We start from the raw sequence: 13,422 nt of genomic DNA on the forward strand, positions 1-13,422 counted from the left end.
ATAAACTTGGCAATCCTAACTTTTTTTTAAGTAGCAATCCTTACTTATTGCTTTTTAGTTTAAAAGTTATTTCTGCTGAAAAGCCTTTTTAAGACAATTCAATCGGGCTCTTGCTTTAAAATTGATATCCAAATGGACTATGTGAAATCACTGAAATGCATCCTTTCCATAGTAATCTGAGATCAACATCTTTCTTCCTGATCAGGAGTCCGCGTGTAGTCTTCACCTTAAAAAGTAACAAAAAGTTTGGGAGATGACCAAAAGTATGTCATTTTTTGAAGAATATGGATTATTACTGCACCATGTGAAAGAGCATGGATGATTTTAAACTTAAGTCCAAAGATAATGGACTAGTTTGGGTTTTTCTAACAAAAGCATTTAGGGAAATTATGTAGAAGTTATATAAAATTGCCAATTATTTAAACCGAAAAACATTTCGCCTTTCCCGCACAAAAAATTTCACTCACTTGGCTCCACTGAGTGTAGTACAGCGAGCAGAACGAGCCCTAATCTGCAATAAATCTCCGAATAATTCAAAATTTTGAAATGTCTTCCCCGGCAGCGCTGACGACCGTCGCCGCCGGTGGCACCAGCGAGGACCGCCATCAGAACCACAACAATACGGAGAATTCGGAGGGCGGCACCACCATGGCGATGCAGAAGAAGCGAGCACGAAGAGTGAGCTTTGCTGAGATGACTTCTGTACACTTCTTCGACCGTGATGAAGAGTACGAAACCCCTCCGGATCCCTCAGGCAAAGCTGAAAGTAACAGTGAACGTGAAGAGATAATAAACCTAGGTTTTGATCAATTGGTCGACGATTCCAAAGAGTCCGAGGACGGAGACGAAGGAAATGACGAGGATGAGGATGAGGATGAGGATGATGAGATGGCTTTGCCTAGATCGTTTTTAAGACCTGCAGAATCACCTTCTCCTGGCAGCCATTTTGGTTCTGCTACTTCAAATGATGATGGCAAGTGCTCTCTTTCTCCCTCTTTTTTATTTTATTTTATCTGTATTTATAGCTGAGAAGGAGAGTATAATTGGTTTCCTTTTATCTATTTCGGGTTAATTCGGATTGGTTTAATAGCTTTTCTGATCCATAGCTACCAAAAGTTTTCAAATCCCAGCGGAGGCAAAAGCACTAGGTGATTTCTTCTTCTTCCCATCTGCTTAAGCATTACCCGTGCTGGTGGGAAGTGACCGGTACCCGGTGGAATAGTTGAGGTGCTCGCAAGTTGGCTCGTCTTATTAGATAATTGATTGAAAATGCAACACAAAGCCCACAACATATTCTGATCAGATGTTAGTTTAAAATGCTTATGATTCCCTGGAATGAAATAGGATTAAATTCAAACAAAATACACTATTACAAACTAAAGTCCTAAGAAACAAATCTAAGTAAATTCATATTATCTGCTGATGCATACAACATTCTCATCATGATTTAAGCGCCTAAAAATTCTAAATTGATTTGAACACCATAACAAAACCACAAAATTTTGAATCTAATAAACAAAAGAAATGGATCATTAGTTTGATCAATTAGAGTTTTCAAAAGGTCAATAGTTTTTCGAACTTGAAAGATGGAAATTCTAATTTGGTTAGTAGTTGGCGCTTCAGTTTATGAGATTTCATGTGTTTTAGGTCCTTTTCTGTGTGTTTATTTCTCCAAGGTTACTGTCATAGGAAGTAGAATATGAGAGGATAAAGGGAAATATGAAAAAACAAATAGAAAGAGAAGTAGGAAGCCTGGACATAGAACATTATAAGAAAAGGAACAAAATGATAAAAGAGAAAAGAGGTAAAGGAAAATATAAGAGGAGGAAATATTCTTTTGGTTAATGAAGTGGGTTAAGAACCATGCGGTCTCAGGTTCAAATGGGCAAAAACACTAGGTGATTTCTTTTCATTTGTCCCAACCTTAGTGGACAGAGTTGCCGATACCTATTGCTGGTGGGAGGTAGCAGGTATCACGTGGAATTAATAAAGGTGTCCGTATGCTTGCTGGGACGCCACGATTATAAAAAAAAAATATAAGAGGAGAAAGCCTTGAAAAACAAAAATAGGAGCTTGAATAATTCAAATTGTGCTCCTTGCCAAAGTAACATTTAAGGTCACTCCCAACCTCTGGACCTATTCCTCTTTTCTGAATGCGGGTGGCAACTTAAATTACATAGCCAGGTGTCAAAAGATATCAACATACTTATCTGTAGTATTTCCCAAGTTGCAGCCTTGCAGGTGCCATGGCACCACCCATCCACATGGATCTGCCCCTGTTTGTAGATACTCCATTTGGTGCACAATGTACAGCTACAACATGCGCCTACCTTGCATTGATCATCTTCACGCTAGAGATAGGAAGATGTTATCTTCACACTAGAGATAGGAAGAGGTTATGTATGGTCTTTATGGCTTGAATTGTTGTTATTTTGAGAGATAATTAGGATTTTGGCTCCTTTTTATTTTTAGTTGTTATCTGTATCCTTTAATGGTGGGTTGCTCTAGTGGTGAGCACCTTCCACTTCCAACCAAAGAGGTTGTGAGTTCGAGTCACGCCAAGAGCAAGGCGGGGAGTTCTTGGAGGGAGGGATGCCGAGGGTCTATCAGAGACAACCTTTCTATCTTAGAGTAGGGGTAAGGTCTGCGTACATACTACCCTCCCCAGACCCCACTGGTGGGATTATACTGGGTTGTTGTTGTTGTTGTATTTGTATCCTTTAATGTCCTGACTTAGGCCGCATTTTGTGAAAGGCCTTCTATGATATCGCATATCAGGATAGCTGCTTCTGCATGTGACATGATAATAAATTTGTTATCTGGAAGGAATTTGTGGTCTTTGTTGTCATTGAATCACAAATGGAAAACAAACCATCCTTTTTTCTAATGGTTTAAAGTTTTCAGTTTACAGGGATCTCTTCCATTAGACATAATTATGTTGGTTTGATAGGAATGTTAAACCCTTAAGAGTTTGTGACAGTAGTATTCTATGTGGCCTCTCTTTTTGGCAGAAGATAATTTTTTCGGCCCAGTATCTCCCAATTTTATAAGGCCAGGCCGGCTATCAGATTCAGCAGTGTCAGACGAAAATCATGATATTACTATGGATTCAACAGCTTTCTCCATGCACTTCCGCAGATTTGTTAGGTCAGATTCAGGGATAGATTTGAAGACCCCAACAGAAGTATCATTTGATGAGAAAACACCAACACAGACCGGTCTAGGTAATTCCATGGAACTCACTATGTCCAAGAAGCTAATTTCTCAATCTTCTATGCCTGTTGCCAATTTTAGTGGCACTAGTGATTCGAGTGACATGAGTCTGATTGGAGAAAACTCGAGAAGATATGATTATGGGAGACTCCCTCCTGATTTAGAAGCTCTTTTAGCAGAAGGCCAAGAAAAACATGCAGTTTCTGTTTCAGGAGATACTAGTGTTTTAGAGTCACCAGCAAGCAAGAAAATGGAGGTTGGAAGTGCATTGATGGGTTTAGGTGGAAATGGTGAACAAGAAGCAAATGCAATTGTTAGTCTTAATATGCCACTTGTACCTTTGTGCCAGAAAATCGACGACGCAGATGATGGTAATAAGTTTCTTTCTCGTGCAATTGATGCTGACACGTTGCCCATATCCACTGTTCCAGCTCCGGATAATTATGTTGATAGAGTAAATCAGTCGCCGAAGCAGCTAAGTAAAGTAAGTAACTGAGTTATGGTATGTTAATTCCGTTGCATAAATGCATAATCAATACCCATGACCTGTTGTGCTCTCCTATTTACACCATCTTGGTACTACATCGTTGGGCTTATCTACACCTCAGTTCTTTTGTTTACATTTATGTAAATACTTCCATCATTTTCCACTTGACATTATGTCCATGTCCTTAGTGTTTCCTGCTCTGAGATTCTACATGCTAAGTTTATTTGATGATAAGGTAGGTGATAGAAGATGTGACTTCAAATATAAGATATGATCTTTTACTTGCCATTGCCAATTCTTTTAGATTGAAAGGTACATTTGATCCTGCGTCTCGTTTTCTAATTGCATTGTTAGAGCGATTTCTGTGTCAATTATATTTACATATGGTAAATGCCATGTATCTTCAAATGCATTTATAATATCTGGTCATTGTGCTTCTGTATTGTTAGCTTAATTCTGCCAAGGGGCTTTAATCAATAAACGTTATCTATCGGTAGTTTGTGTCTTGTTCAGGAATCAGGATGCTTTGTTCTACAGTCCTGTACACGTCATATTTTGGCTAAAGTCCTTGTTGAATGGCAAGTAGTTGGTGTCTTGTTTAGGGATGTATTGTTCTAAAATCCTGTACATGCCACGTTGGGGCTAAGTTCCTCGTTGAATTGTGAAACAGATATGTTTTATCCATGTCCCTGAATGATTTGTTTCAGGGAAATAGTTATGATAAATATTTTTACTGGGTCAGGAAGTTAGGCTTAAGCTACTTTGCTTTTTCCCAATGCCCTGATTTCATGTTTTTTTGTAGCTTCAATTGCAGGATGTTGGTGAAAATAATAAGTCTGTCAAGGATGCTTCTGAGGTTGGAATTAGTGAAGCCCTATGTAGTAATGATGGTGAGCTTGGTCAATTTTGTTGGTCCCCACGTGGCAGGGAATCTCCGTTGGTTGATTTAGTGTCCTCTTCACCAGCTACGCAAAGACTAATAGTTACTGGTAGTCCTTCACCTGTCAAACAGAATTCAATGGCAGTGTCTTTCCTTGAAGATCCCATTTCCTTTTTGAGCAATGAAAAGAGAGGACCTTGGACAAGTTCAGCATCCCTCCAGAAGAACATTTCCAAACTTGAGAGACTTAAGGCTTCTGAACTATCTTCTCCCCTTGGTGACAGAATCCCCAATATGGACATCAGATCCTTAGAGTTTCCAAGAACACCTCCTTTGGATTCTATATTGAAGAAAAGGAACCTACAAATGGGAGTCAAATCTCTGGATTCCTCTATGACTTGTACAGAGGAGCAATTTTCAGGTACTTCTATGAAGGAGGGAGAAAGAAGAATGTTCACCTCAGGTGGTAGTAGGAGTGAGACTCTTTTAACTGGCGAAGATGTAATTCCATGTGAACAATCTCTGGGCCCTGAAAAGCAGGGGAAATCTCTCAATCGGCTAAATACTGGTTTTCTCCCCGTGGATCAAGTGTTGAAGCCTACAGCCCCTTTGGCTTCATCAAGGTTTTCTTGGTCAGGAAAGACAAATGACACTTTTACACCAAATGACCTCAGGCAGAAGAGATCGCTGATTTCTAGAACTGATTCCCCATTGGTTGATTATCTAGGGCAGGAGAAAGTGACTGCTATTGCTCAAAAGTTGGCTTCATCAAGGTTTTCTTGGTCAGGAAAGACAAATGACACTTTTACACCAAATGACCTCAGGCAGAAGAGATCGCTGATTTCTAGAACTGATTCCCCATTGGTTGATTATCTAGGGCAGGAGAAAGTGACTGCTATTGCTCAAAAGTTGGTTTTTTCTCCAGAAAAGTCCTTGCAGTCAAAGTCATCAACATGGACTGAACATCAGTCCAGCCCCTTTAAAGAATCAAAGTTGCATGATGAACCCATGAAGAGCTTAGGCCTAGTGAAAAATGCATCTTCAATAGGTAATGTGACAGATGGACATTCTTCGAATGCAATGGATGGCAATTGGCATTCTTCCTCCACATCAACTGAAGAACAGTCTGGTTCACCAGTTGTCGAAGGCAGTAAAGTGTTAATGCAACCAGACGGGACATATAGCATAGAAGCTAAGCTCCTTGATCAAATGAATGTACTGAAAAGCACTGAGGACTTGAAGATCTCCAGGGATGGGAGCTCTCATCTATCTTCAGCAATATTAGATGGGAATTTTCAGAGTGCAAATGGTCTCCCTAGATTTGAAATTGATCCTCGAGAGCTAAACAAGTCTCCTTTAGCTGGCGCTGCTTCCTCCTCTATTCAGAATGTAGAAGCGTTGGTGGTTGAAAAGGTTAATACACCATTCCATTCCCTTATGTGTTGTTTGACACCGATCAATTAATTTGCTGTGGTGTCGGTATGCAGCTAAACCTGTGTCCTGCATGAGCCATGATGATTTGCTTATTTACTATTTCCCTAAGGTTATTTTTCCCTACATTTGATTCACTTCTATCAATGTGGTACTGTCCCCTTTTTCCTTAAAAAAGCTATTGTCATTGGCAATTGTTCTTCCTTTTTTGTTAGTTTTGGATATTGAAACATGGAAACAGCTGGTTCTTCTTTTTCCATTACGAATTTGGTGTTCCATTTAATTTTCTAACTCCAAATCCTTATTGTGGCTTCTATGCACACGCTTGCTGAATTCCTGCTTTGCCACTTTTTTAGCTTGAAAATTCGCAACTTGCATTCAATATTCACTTATATAGCCATATTCTGCAGACTCCTGTACAATGGTCTTCACGAAGTCCACCAGCAAAGGGGTTTCACGTGCTGGCACAATCCAACACTACATGTTCCTCTGTAGGTGAAGCTGTGCAATCTCCCACATGCAACCAATCAATTGGCAGACCTAGAAACTCTTCTGCCCATAAAAGATGCAGTGAAGAGTTGACATATGGAGATATGGAACACACAAATCAAATTATCATGTCTCAAAGTAGCTCGAAACTCCAGAGAGGGGTTGGTAATAGTCCAGGAATCTCGGGACGTCCTGATGATAGCAGAAAAGAAATGCTCAGAGCTCATCTTGAACTCAGACAATGGAAAGATGTAAGATGGCTTTATGGTCTTTCCATGTTACTTGCCTGGATGGCACTCTTTTTGAAGAAAAAGGATCGGGAAATGAAAAGGCTTCTTCTTTATGTTGCAGATTAAATCCAAATGTTTGGAGGATGCAGATGAGTGGATATCTTTGCCTAAAGAAAGGCTTGCCATGCTTACTATGCCAGCAGTATAGTTTTTTCACTTTAAGATATGCTTTAGAAATGTTTCTGTTGGTAGAATTTACTTCTAGATGTAAAATAACCAGATTTTGATTCATGTTGTCTTATCATCTTTATTGTTTTTTAATAAATTGTTGTAGATTGAAATGGTGGAAGACATTGTCACCCGAATGCAGAAGGCAAAAACATACGACATTTTGCACCGTCAAATTCTCACTCAGGTTTCTTTACTTGGGGATACGTTGGCTATGTTTCAGAACTAATGAAAAGCAAAATAATAATAGATCAAATGTTAAATGCATTCTTCTTATGCCCGGGAAGTTTTAAGTAGCTATTGACCTTGATTTCCTCATCTTTTCAGAAAACGTTAGTTACCAGTTTTCAGGAGAAAAGGTATATTCTCGTTCCACCTTTATTTGCCAACATAATTGATGTTATTTTCATTTTGACATCATATTTCTGTGTGCTTGAAAAGTTTGTTATCTCTCTTATATGTGATGATAATGCAGAACTTTAGAAGCAATAAAGTTGTTATGTCAGCTTGTACATGAGAAAGCAAAGTATCACTGGAGGTGTGTGAAGAAGAAGAAACTGCTGGTACTATTTATGCTCAATCTCTCTTTCTATGATCACCTTGTCATTCTTTTGACATAAGTCATCATGCATATAGGAAAAATGTCAACTGTTGAACTCTGGAATTCAGAAGTCCCAAATGTCAAAGATCAATCATTCGCTTCATATAACTGTCTCAGGAGTCACCCAGGGTGATGCTATTTCTAGTGAGAGCTCATTAGCCTGTGAAAAGGCTCTGCAGGAGGTACTCTATAGAAATCAAATATTGATTACATACTGCTGTTTGGCATGCCGATCATTTCCTATAACACTTTCATTTGCTGATTGTATTTGCCGTCTAAAAGAGGAAGGAAATATTCAATAAAGGAATAACGCTAATAGGAAAACTTCCCTTTTCAATCTGTCATTTTATTTGCCAGGACCGGTTTTTAGTTCTCCATTCTTGGTGCTCCTTGTTCAGCTGAAAACTTGGTGGTGTTGCTAGGTTATATTTATTGTTGTTATCATTAACTGTTAATTGTATGGATGTCATTAACTGTAAACATTACTTCTGACTTTGTCCATGAGTCCATGACTAAGAACTTGAAACTGGAGTTCTTGACTTATTGATCAGTTGCCATTCGTCTGAGACTTTGTATGTCAGTCATTATCTTTTCAGTAGTTGTAGCTCAACATCCATTTTATTAACAGGAAAAATGCTCTTAGTTGTCCCAGTCAGTTTTAAGTGGTTACTCTACAGTTATGAGGGCTCAACTATGCGTTTTAGTTCCCTTTTCCTCCCGGTTGAAGTTTGTCTTCTGTCTGTTGTAAGGGCATCAGGTCCCTAATCATCATAAATTCACAATCTACTACTTTATCTCGTACAGACTGGAGTTCGGGTCTATTCATCAGAATTAATTGTGGCACACCTGAAAGATGGCAAGATGCAACAGCTTGTTTTATTTGTGACCATGCTTCTAGAATAACGAGTTAGTGCACTACATATCTTTTAATGTTCATGAAGTTTTCTCACGGGTTCTGTCTTTCGATACCGAAGACATTTAGAATAATTGTCTTACACTTATCATCCTTTATGCGCGTGCATGTGTCTGTGAGAAACAATGTAAACATGTTTTTTTTCTTCTTTTTTTTAAATTTGCTCATGATGCAGAAATCATCTAATAGATGTTTTTGCCTTCTTTTTAGAGGACTAAAAAGTTAGAGAAATTAAAGATAACTTGCTTGATTTTAGCAAACAACTTTGTATACTTTGTTTGCTGACCTATATAATGTTATATTCCTCTGAGCCAGTGTTATCAAAAGGCGAAAAGCGTAAAAAATCTCTAAGGTCCACCGTGGCTTTAAGCGCAAAGCGAAAATAAAGCGTGTGCTTTAATGAAAAAAAGCACAAGGGAGGAAAAATACAAATATGTATGTGTAGTCCAAGACTAATAATTATAAGCATGAATAACAAATATATTGACAAAGAAATTGAAAAAATTTCACAATAAAGTGAAATAGCAATTGTTTCATATCGCCTCTTCAGATTGCGCTCATTGGCAAAAAAGAAAAGTATGCCTTAGAGCCTTGATGACGACACTGAAGCGCGCGCTAAGCGAGGCGAAGCGCTCAACATGTTTTGAGCCTCGCTTCAGGGCTTACGCGCGCCTTTGACAACACTCCTCTGAGCTTGTCCAACTCATCATACTTGCTATGACCAATTTAATCTAGTATGATACAGATGGTTTATGTAATGCAGGAACGTCATAATAAAGTGGCCACTATCAAGGAGGGTTTGGAAGTTTCAGAAAGAAAAGTTGCAAAATTGGCTAGATCCTTGCGTTCTTCCTTTAAACTTGAGGGAGAACCAAGTTGTGCCGCTACCATCATTTCCGTAAAAGAACATCTAATGAGGAGATCGTGTTGTAGATTCCTACGTCAAGATATGCAGGTCTCTTCTGTCCTGTGTTATATTCTTCAAGCTACTTTATTCTGTCACTAATATACACCATTCATTATTTTTTAGATGTGTGTCATTCAGAATGTGAGGAGGCCATTTGTCATCCTCAACTATCTTGGTTTGCTGGTTCAAAGGTTTCTCTGACAATTTTCCTATGCTTATTTTCATGATTAAGGTTTTGGAAGAAAGTTTTGTTCTACCTCTATGTCATGATATGTTTAGGTTTTTATTTGTTTGAAAACTCCAGTTTGAAGTTGACTATTGGTCCAAACTCAAGCATAATCATCTCTAACAATTTGAATGATCAACTAATCACAAAGGTGAAAGTCATGATTATGCTGAACTTTTTTTTGTACTTTCTTTCCTTCTCTTTGTTTTATTGATGTGCTACATTTTGGCTCTGTAGAGTTTTCCAAATATCAATGCGTGTGCTGCATTGAGATTTGTTTTAAAGGCTGAGATTTCAAAGAAACTTGGTGCTAGGACTCTGGCGCAAGAAATGCAGGTAAAATACAACTTATGTATCTCCAAAGAAATAGCGGACGGCTTTGTATATCTTTTAAAATTATCACCTCTCTTACATCGGCAACAGTTCTGATAAGGTGAAGCGCACTACTAGCGTCATCCAGTAACTTGCACAGCACACTGACACGCTGCTGTTGCTGCATGTGTCCGTTTTCTTTAGGGAATAGGTAACAAGTGACAGCCTTCCTGAATAAGGAAAATGAAAATAGTTATACTAAGTAAAGAGTATGTAAACTTGAAGTACGTAATAATATATGGCTCCTAGCAAGAATTGTGTTTGGAACTTACTTGTGATCTCAGGAAGTCCAGATTGAATAATTGGGATCTTGTGAAAATTGATAAAAAATTAAACAAAAGGCCCAAGTGTAAATATTGACATACTTTTAGGCTGTCCTTTTAGCCCAAGAATATGTAGTTTGTGATAAACATATTTTCTAATTGGGTAGCATGACTATGTTACACCTGAAAATTAGGGGTCACGTGACTGGCACCCCACAACATAACCCTCACTCAGCCGACCTATCAATCCGTTTATTAATCTGAAATTAGACACATATGGGGATCCGGCTAGCCTTGTACCATCGAACAACAGTTTGTAATAATGTATCATACAACATGAAATCACATAAAGGCTGTAGGCATCAACACACCTTATATAAGTTCCGATGAGGGATGTCAATTCATATATACCCAAAAAGAATGATTGTGACCCACTAGCTACTGACAATAAGCTTCTAACTTGCCAAAAGAATACGCCATGTATTCGGGAAACTGCTAGGCTATGCAAAAGAATTAACACTCTAAAAGAAGCCACCACAGGATATGTGTGGGGCTTACCACCAGAATTGTAGAAGAGGAAGGCTGTCAGCAGCTAGGTCCCCGTCGGCGTCTGTATCTGCCAACATGAAGTAGGGAGTGAGTATAAACATATTCAAGTCTCATAGATGACCTCTAACTGTTGGTACAAGTTTTGGAGAAACCATGTTATGCAATTATAAGTTGAAGACGTAAGAGCTCATCCTCTTCATTCAAAATGTTTATATCTTTACACCTGTCTAATGCGGGATGATATGCAATACTCCACATGTTTCAATTTATGTGACATAGTCAGTGTTGTCAAAGGCGCGCTTAAAGCGCGTTTAAGCCCTGAAGCGAGGCTCAAAACACGTTGAGTGCTTCGCCTCGCTTTCTGGGAGCTTTAGTGTCGCATCAAAGCTCTAAGGCATACTTTTCCTTGCCAATGAGTGTAATCCTGAAAAGGCGACCTTAAACAATTGATATTTCACTTTATAGTGATTTTTTTTTTCAATTTCTTTGTCCATATATTTTTTATGCATGCTTATAATGGACTACATGCATAATTTTACTTTTTTTCCCATTGCGCCTTTTTTCATTAAAGCCCACGCTTTATTTGCGCTTTGCGCTTAAAGCCCCAACGGACCTTAGAGCTTTTTTGCGCTTTTCGCCTTTGATAACACTGGACATAGTTCGAATTGGTGGGGAGTTAAAGAAAGGAAGGAACACTTTTGAAACCTGTAGTTTTAAACATGCCATAACATTTGTGTTGCTATAAAACTTTTGAAACTGGTGGCGTAAAACATACCATAACATCTGTGTGGCTATAATACCTTCTCATTAAAGGTACTATGGGAAGTGTAGTTAATTATTCCAAATATAGACACGTGAGTTTAAAGTTAATTATTCTCAAATATAAAAATGTGTCATTCTTTTTGTAACAGATTAATAAGAAAACAGTGTTACATAAATTGGAATGTAAGGAGTATAAACTACCTGTCTAACATCTGACACTCCGTTTAAAGCCGGTTCATACATATCGTATATACTAAGCTTGTTACATATAATTAACTCGAGGACCTGGGAAAGACTTGGTAAATATGCATGCAATGCAGTAATAAAGTGACACTAAATCTCTACGTGTTTGGACATCTCATGAAATACTGGATTTGAAGCAGTGTTATCAAAGGCGAAAAGCGCAAAAGAACTCTAAGGTGTGTTGGGGCTTTAAGCGCAAAGCGCCGATAAAGCATGGGCTTTAATAAGAAAGGCGTAAATAGAGAAAAACTACGAATATGTATGTGTAGTCCAAGACTAATATCTATAAGCATGAATACCAAATATATGGAGAAAGGAATTGAAGAAAATTTATGATAAAGTGAAAAATATCAATTGTTTGGTGTCGCCTCTTCAGGATTATGCTCATTGGCAAGGAAACGTATGCCTTAGAGCCTTGATGAAAACACTGAAGCGCCCACTAAACGTGGCGAAGTGCTCGACATGTTTTGAGCCTCGCTTCAGGGCTTAAGCGCGCATTTGATAACTGATTTGAAGCAATATGGAGCACAACTTGATTATCACAAACAAGTTCCATCTGATTGGTTTCTCCGAATCTCAGCTGTTATAGTTGGTGAGGGCTCAGGGCATTCATGTCCTGGCGTTTGTAAGTTGCGCCCTGGATTATACCCTTGGGCCTTGGCCACTTGCCCTACCAGACAGGCCTTGCGCCTTAGTTGTGCGATGATCCCCTACTAAGCTCCCATGGCAGCAAACTTCCTTGGCCCAAACCCTAGTTCATGCCGCAGCAAGGCTAACGCGTGACCTGGTTGACAGCTAGGCAACCTTGATGTGTTAGTCTCATGGTAGAGCCAAACTGAGCTGGACTATTTTCTTGAACTCTTCCGCCAAAACTCTGCTTATTGCTGCTATGTGCTACTGCATGATTTGCTCAGCTGACCAGCTGGCTTCACAGTTTATCACACGATTGGGTGAAATGTGCTGCCCCTGCGTGCTGGAACTTCCTCTCCAAAATCATGCCCACACATTGTCCACGCCATGGTGACTTCCTTTAGTCTCAAAGAGATGTGCACGTTCCACTGCGACCGACCTGTAGCCTATTTAACCTTTAAACTTTGAAATTCTTCGCCTTTCTCTATATTATCAATCCCAACTCATCCAATTCATTTATACACCCAAGTCAACATCGACATCAATGTTTAAACATTGAATCAATTATCACCACATAATTTCAACAAATTGGCACCTTTTAAAAAATTTGAATCGAATTTAAAAAACACAGATTGTTGTTGAACAATGTTGGAAATGTACACTGAATACTGGATGGATCCAGAAGTTACATTAATTTACAAGCCAAAGCAATAGTCTCTTGTTTGTATGGTAACTTTTGTATCTGACCTCATTAGGTGATCAGGTCCTTAATTAAAGGAAAATTTCCAGGAGATTTAGCGTAGAAATGCACTGCTTGTGTCTAGGTAATTTCTAATCTTTGAAGTGCAAAAGATTCTTTGATTAACCATTTGAATTTGACTACTGATGTTGGTACTACCTATAAACTGTTGGAAGTGGAACCATAGGCATACAAATGATTTTCTTCTCCTTTTCTCTATTTGTTAGTGTGTGTGTGTGTGTGGTGGGGGTGGGGGGGG

General features: G+C 38.8%; 1 protein-coding gene across 3 annotated transcripts in view; it reads left to right on the plus strand.

Moving 5' to 3' along the window:
* LOC109228611 overlaps positions 436-13,422 on the plus strand; it is a 16,372-nt gene continuing 3,385 nt past the window's right edge. The window contains exons 1-14 of one of the 3 annotated variants that reach the window (XM_019393762.1): positions 436-973; positions 3,012-3,697; positions 4,503-5,203; positions 5,354-5,993; positions 6,422-6,751; positions 6,852-6,932; positions 7,065-7,145; positions 7,286-7,317; positions 7,434-7,521; positions 7,595-7,741; positions 9,236-9,427; positions 9,503-9,570; positions 9,684-9,756; positions 9,843-9,941. In XM_019393762.1, the coding sequence (XP_019249307.1) occupies positions 547-973; positions 3,012-3,697; positions 4,503-5,203; positions 5,354-5,993; positions 6,422-6,751; positions 6,852-6,932; positions 7,065-7,145; positions 7,286-7,317; positions 7,434-7,521; positions 7,595-7,741; positions 9,236-9,427; positions 9,503-9,570; positions 9,684-9,756; positions 9,843-9,941 (3,645 nt within the window). In that variant the 5' untranslated portion in view covers positions 436-546. Of the gene's footprint in view, positions 974-3,011; positions 3,698-4,502; positions 5,994-6,421; positions 6,752-6,851; positions 6,933-7,064; positions 7,146-7,285; positions 7,318-7,433; positions 7,522-7,594; positions 7,742-9,235; positions 9,428-9,502; positions 9,571-9,683; positions 9,757-9,842; positions 9,942-13,422 lie in introns of all 3 variants that reach the window. The other 2 variants (XM_019393760.1, XM_019393761.1) reach the window with 2 other exon arrangements.

The sequence above is a fragment of the Nicotiana attenuata genome, chromosome 7, assembly GCF_001879085.1.
Source record: "Nicotiana attenuata strain UT chromosome 7, NIATTr2, whole genome shotgun sequence".
Lineage (NCBI taxonomy): Eukaryota > Viridiplantae > Streptophyta > Magnoliopsida > Solanales > Solanaceae > Nicotiana > Nicotiana attenuata.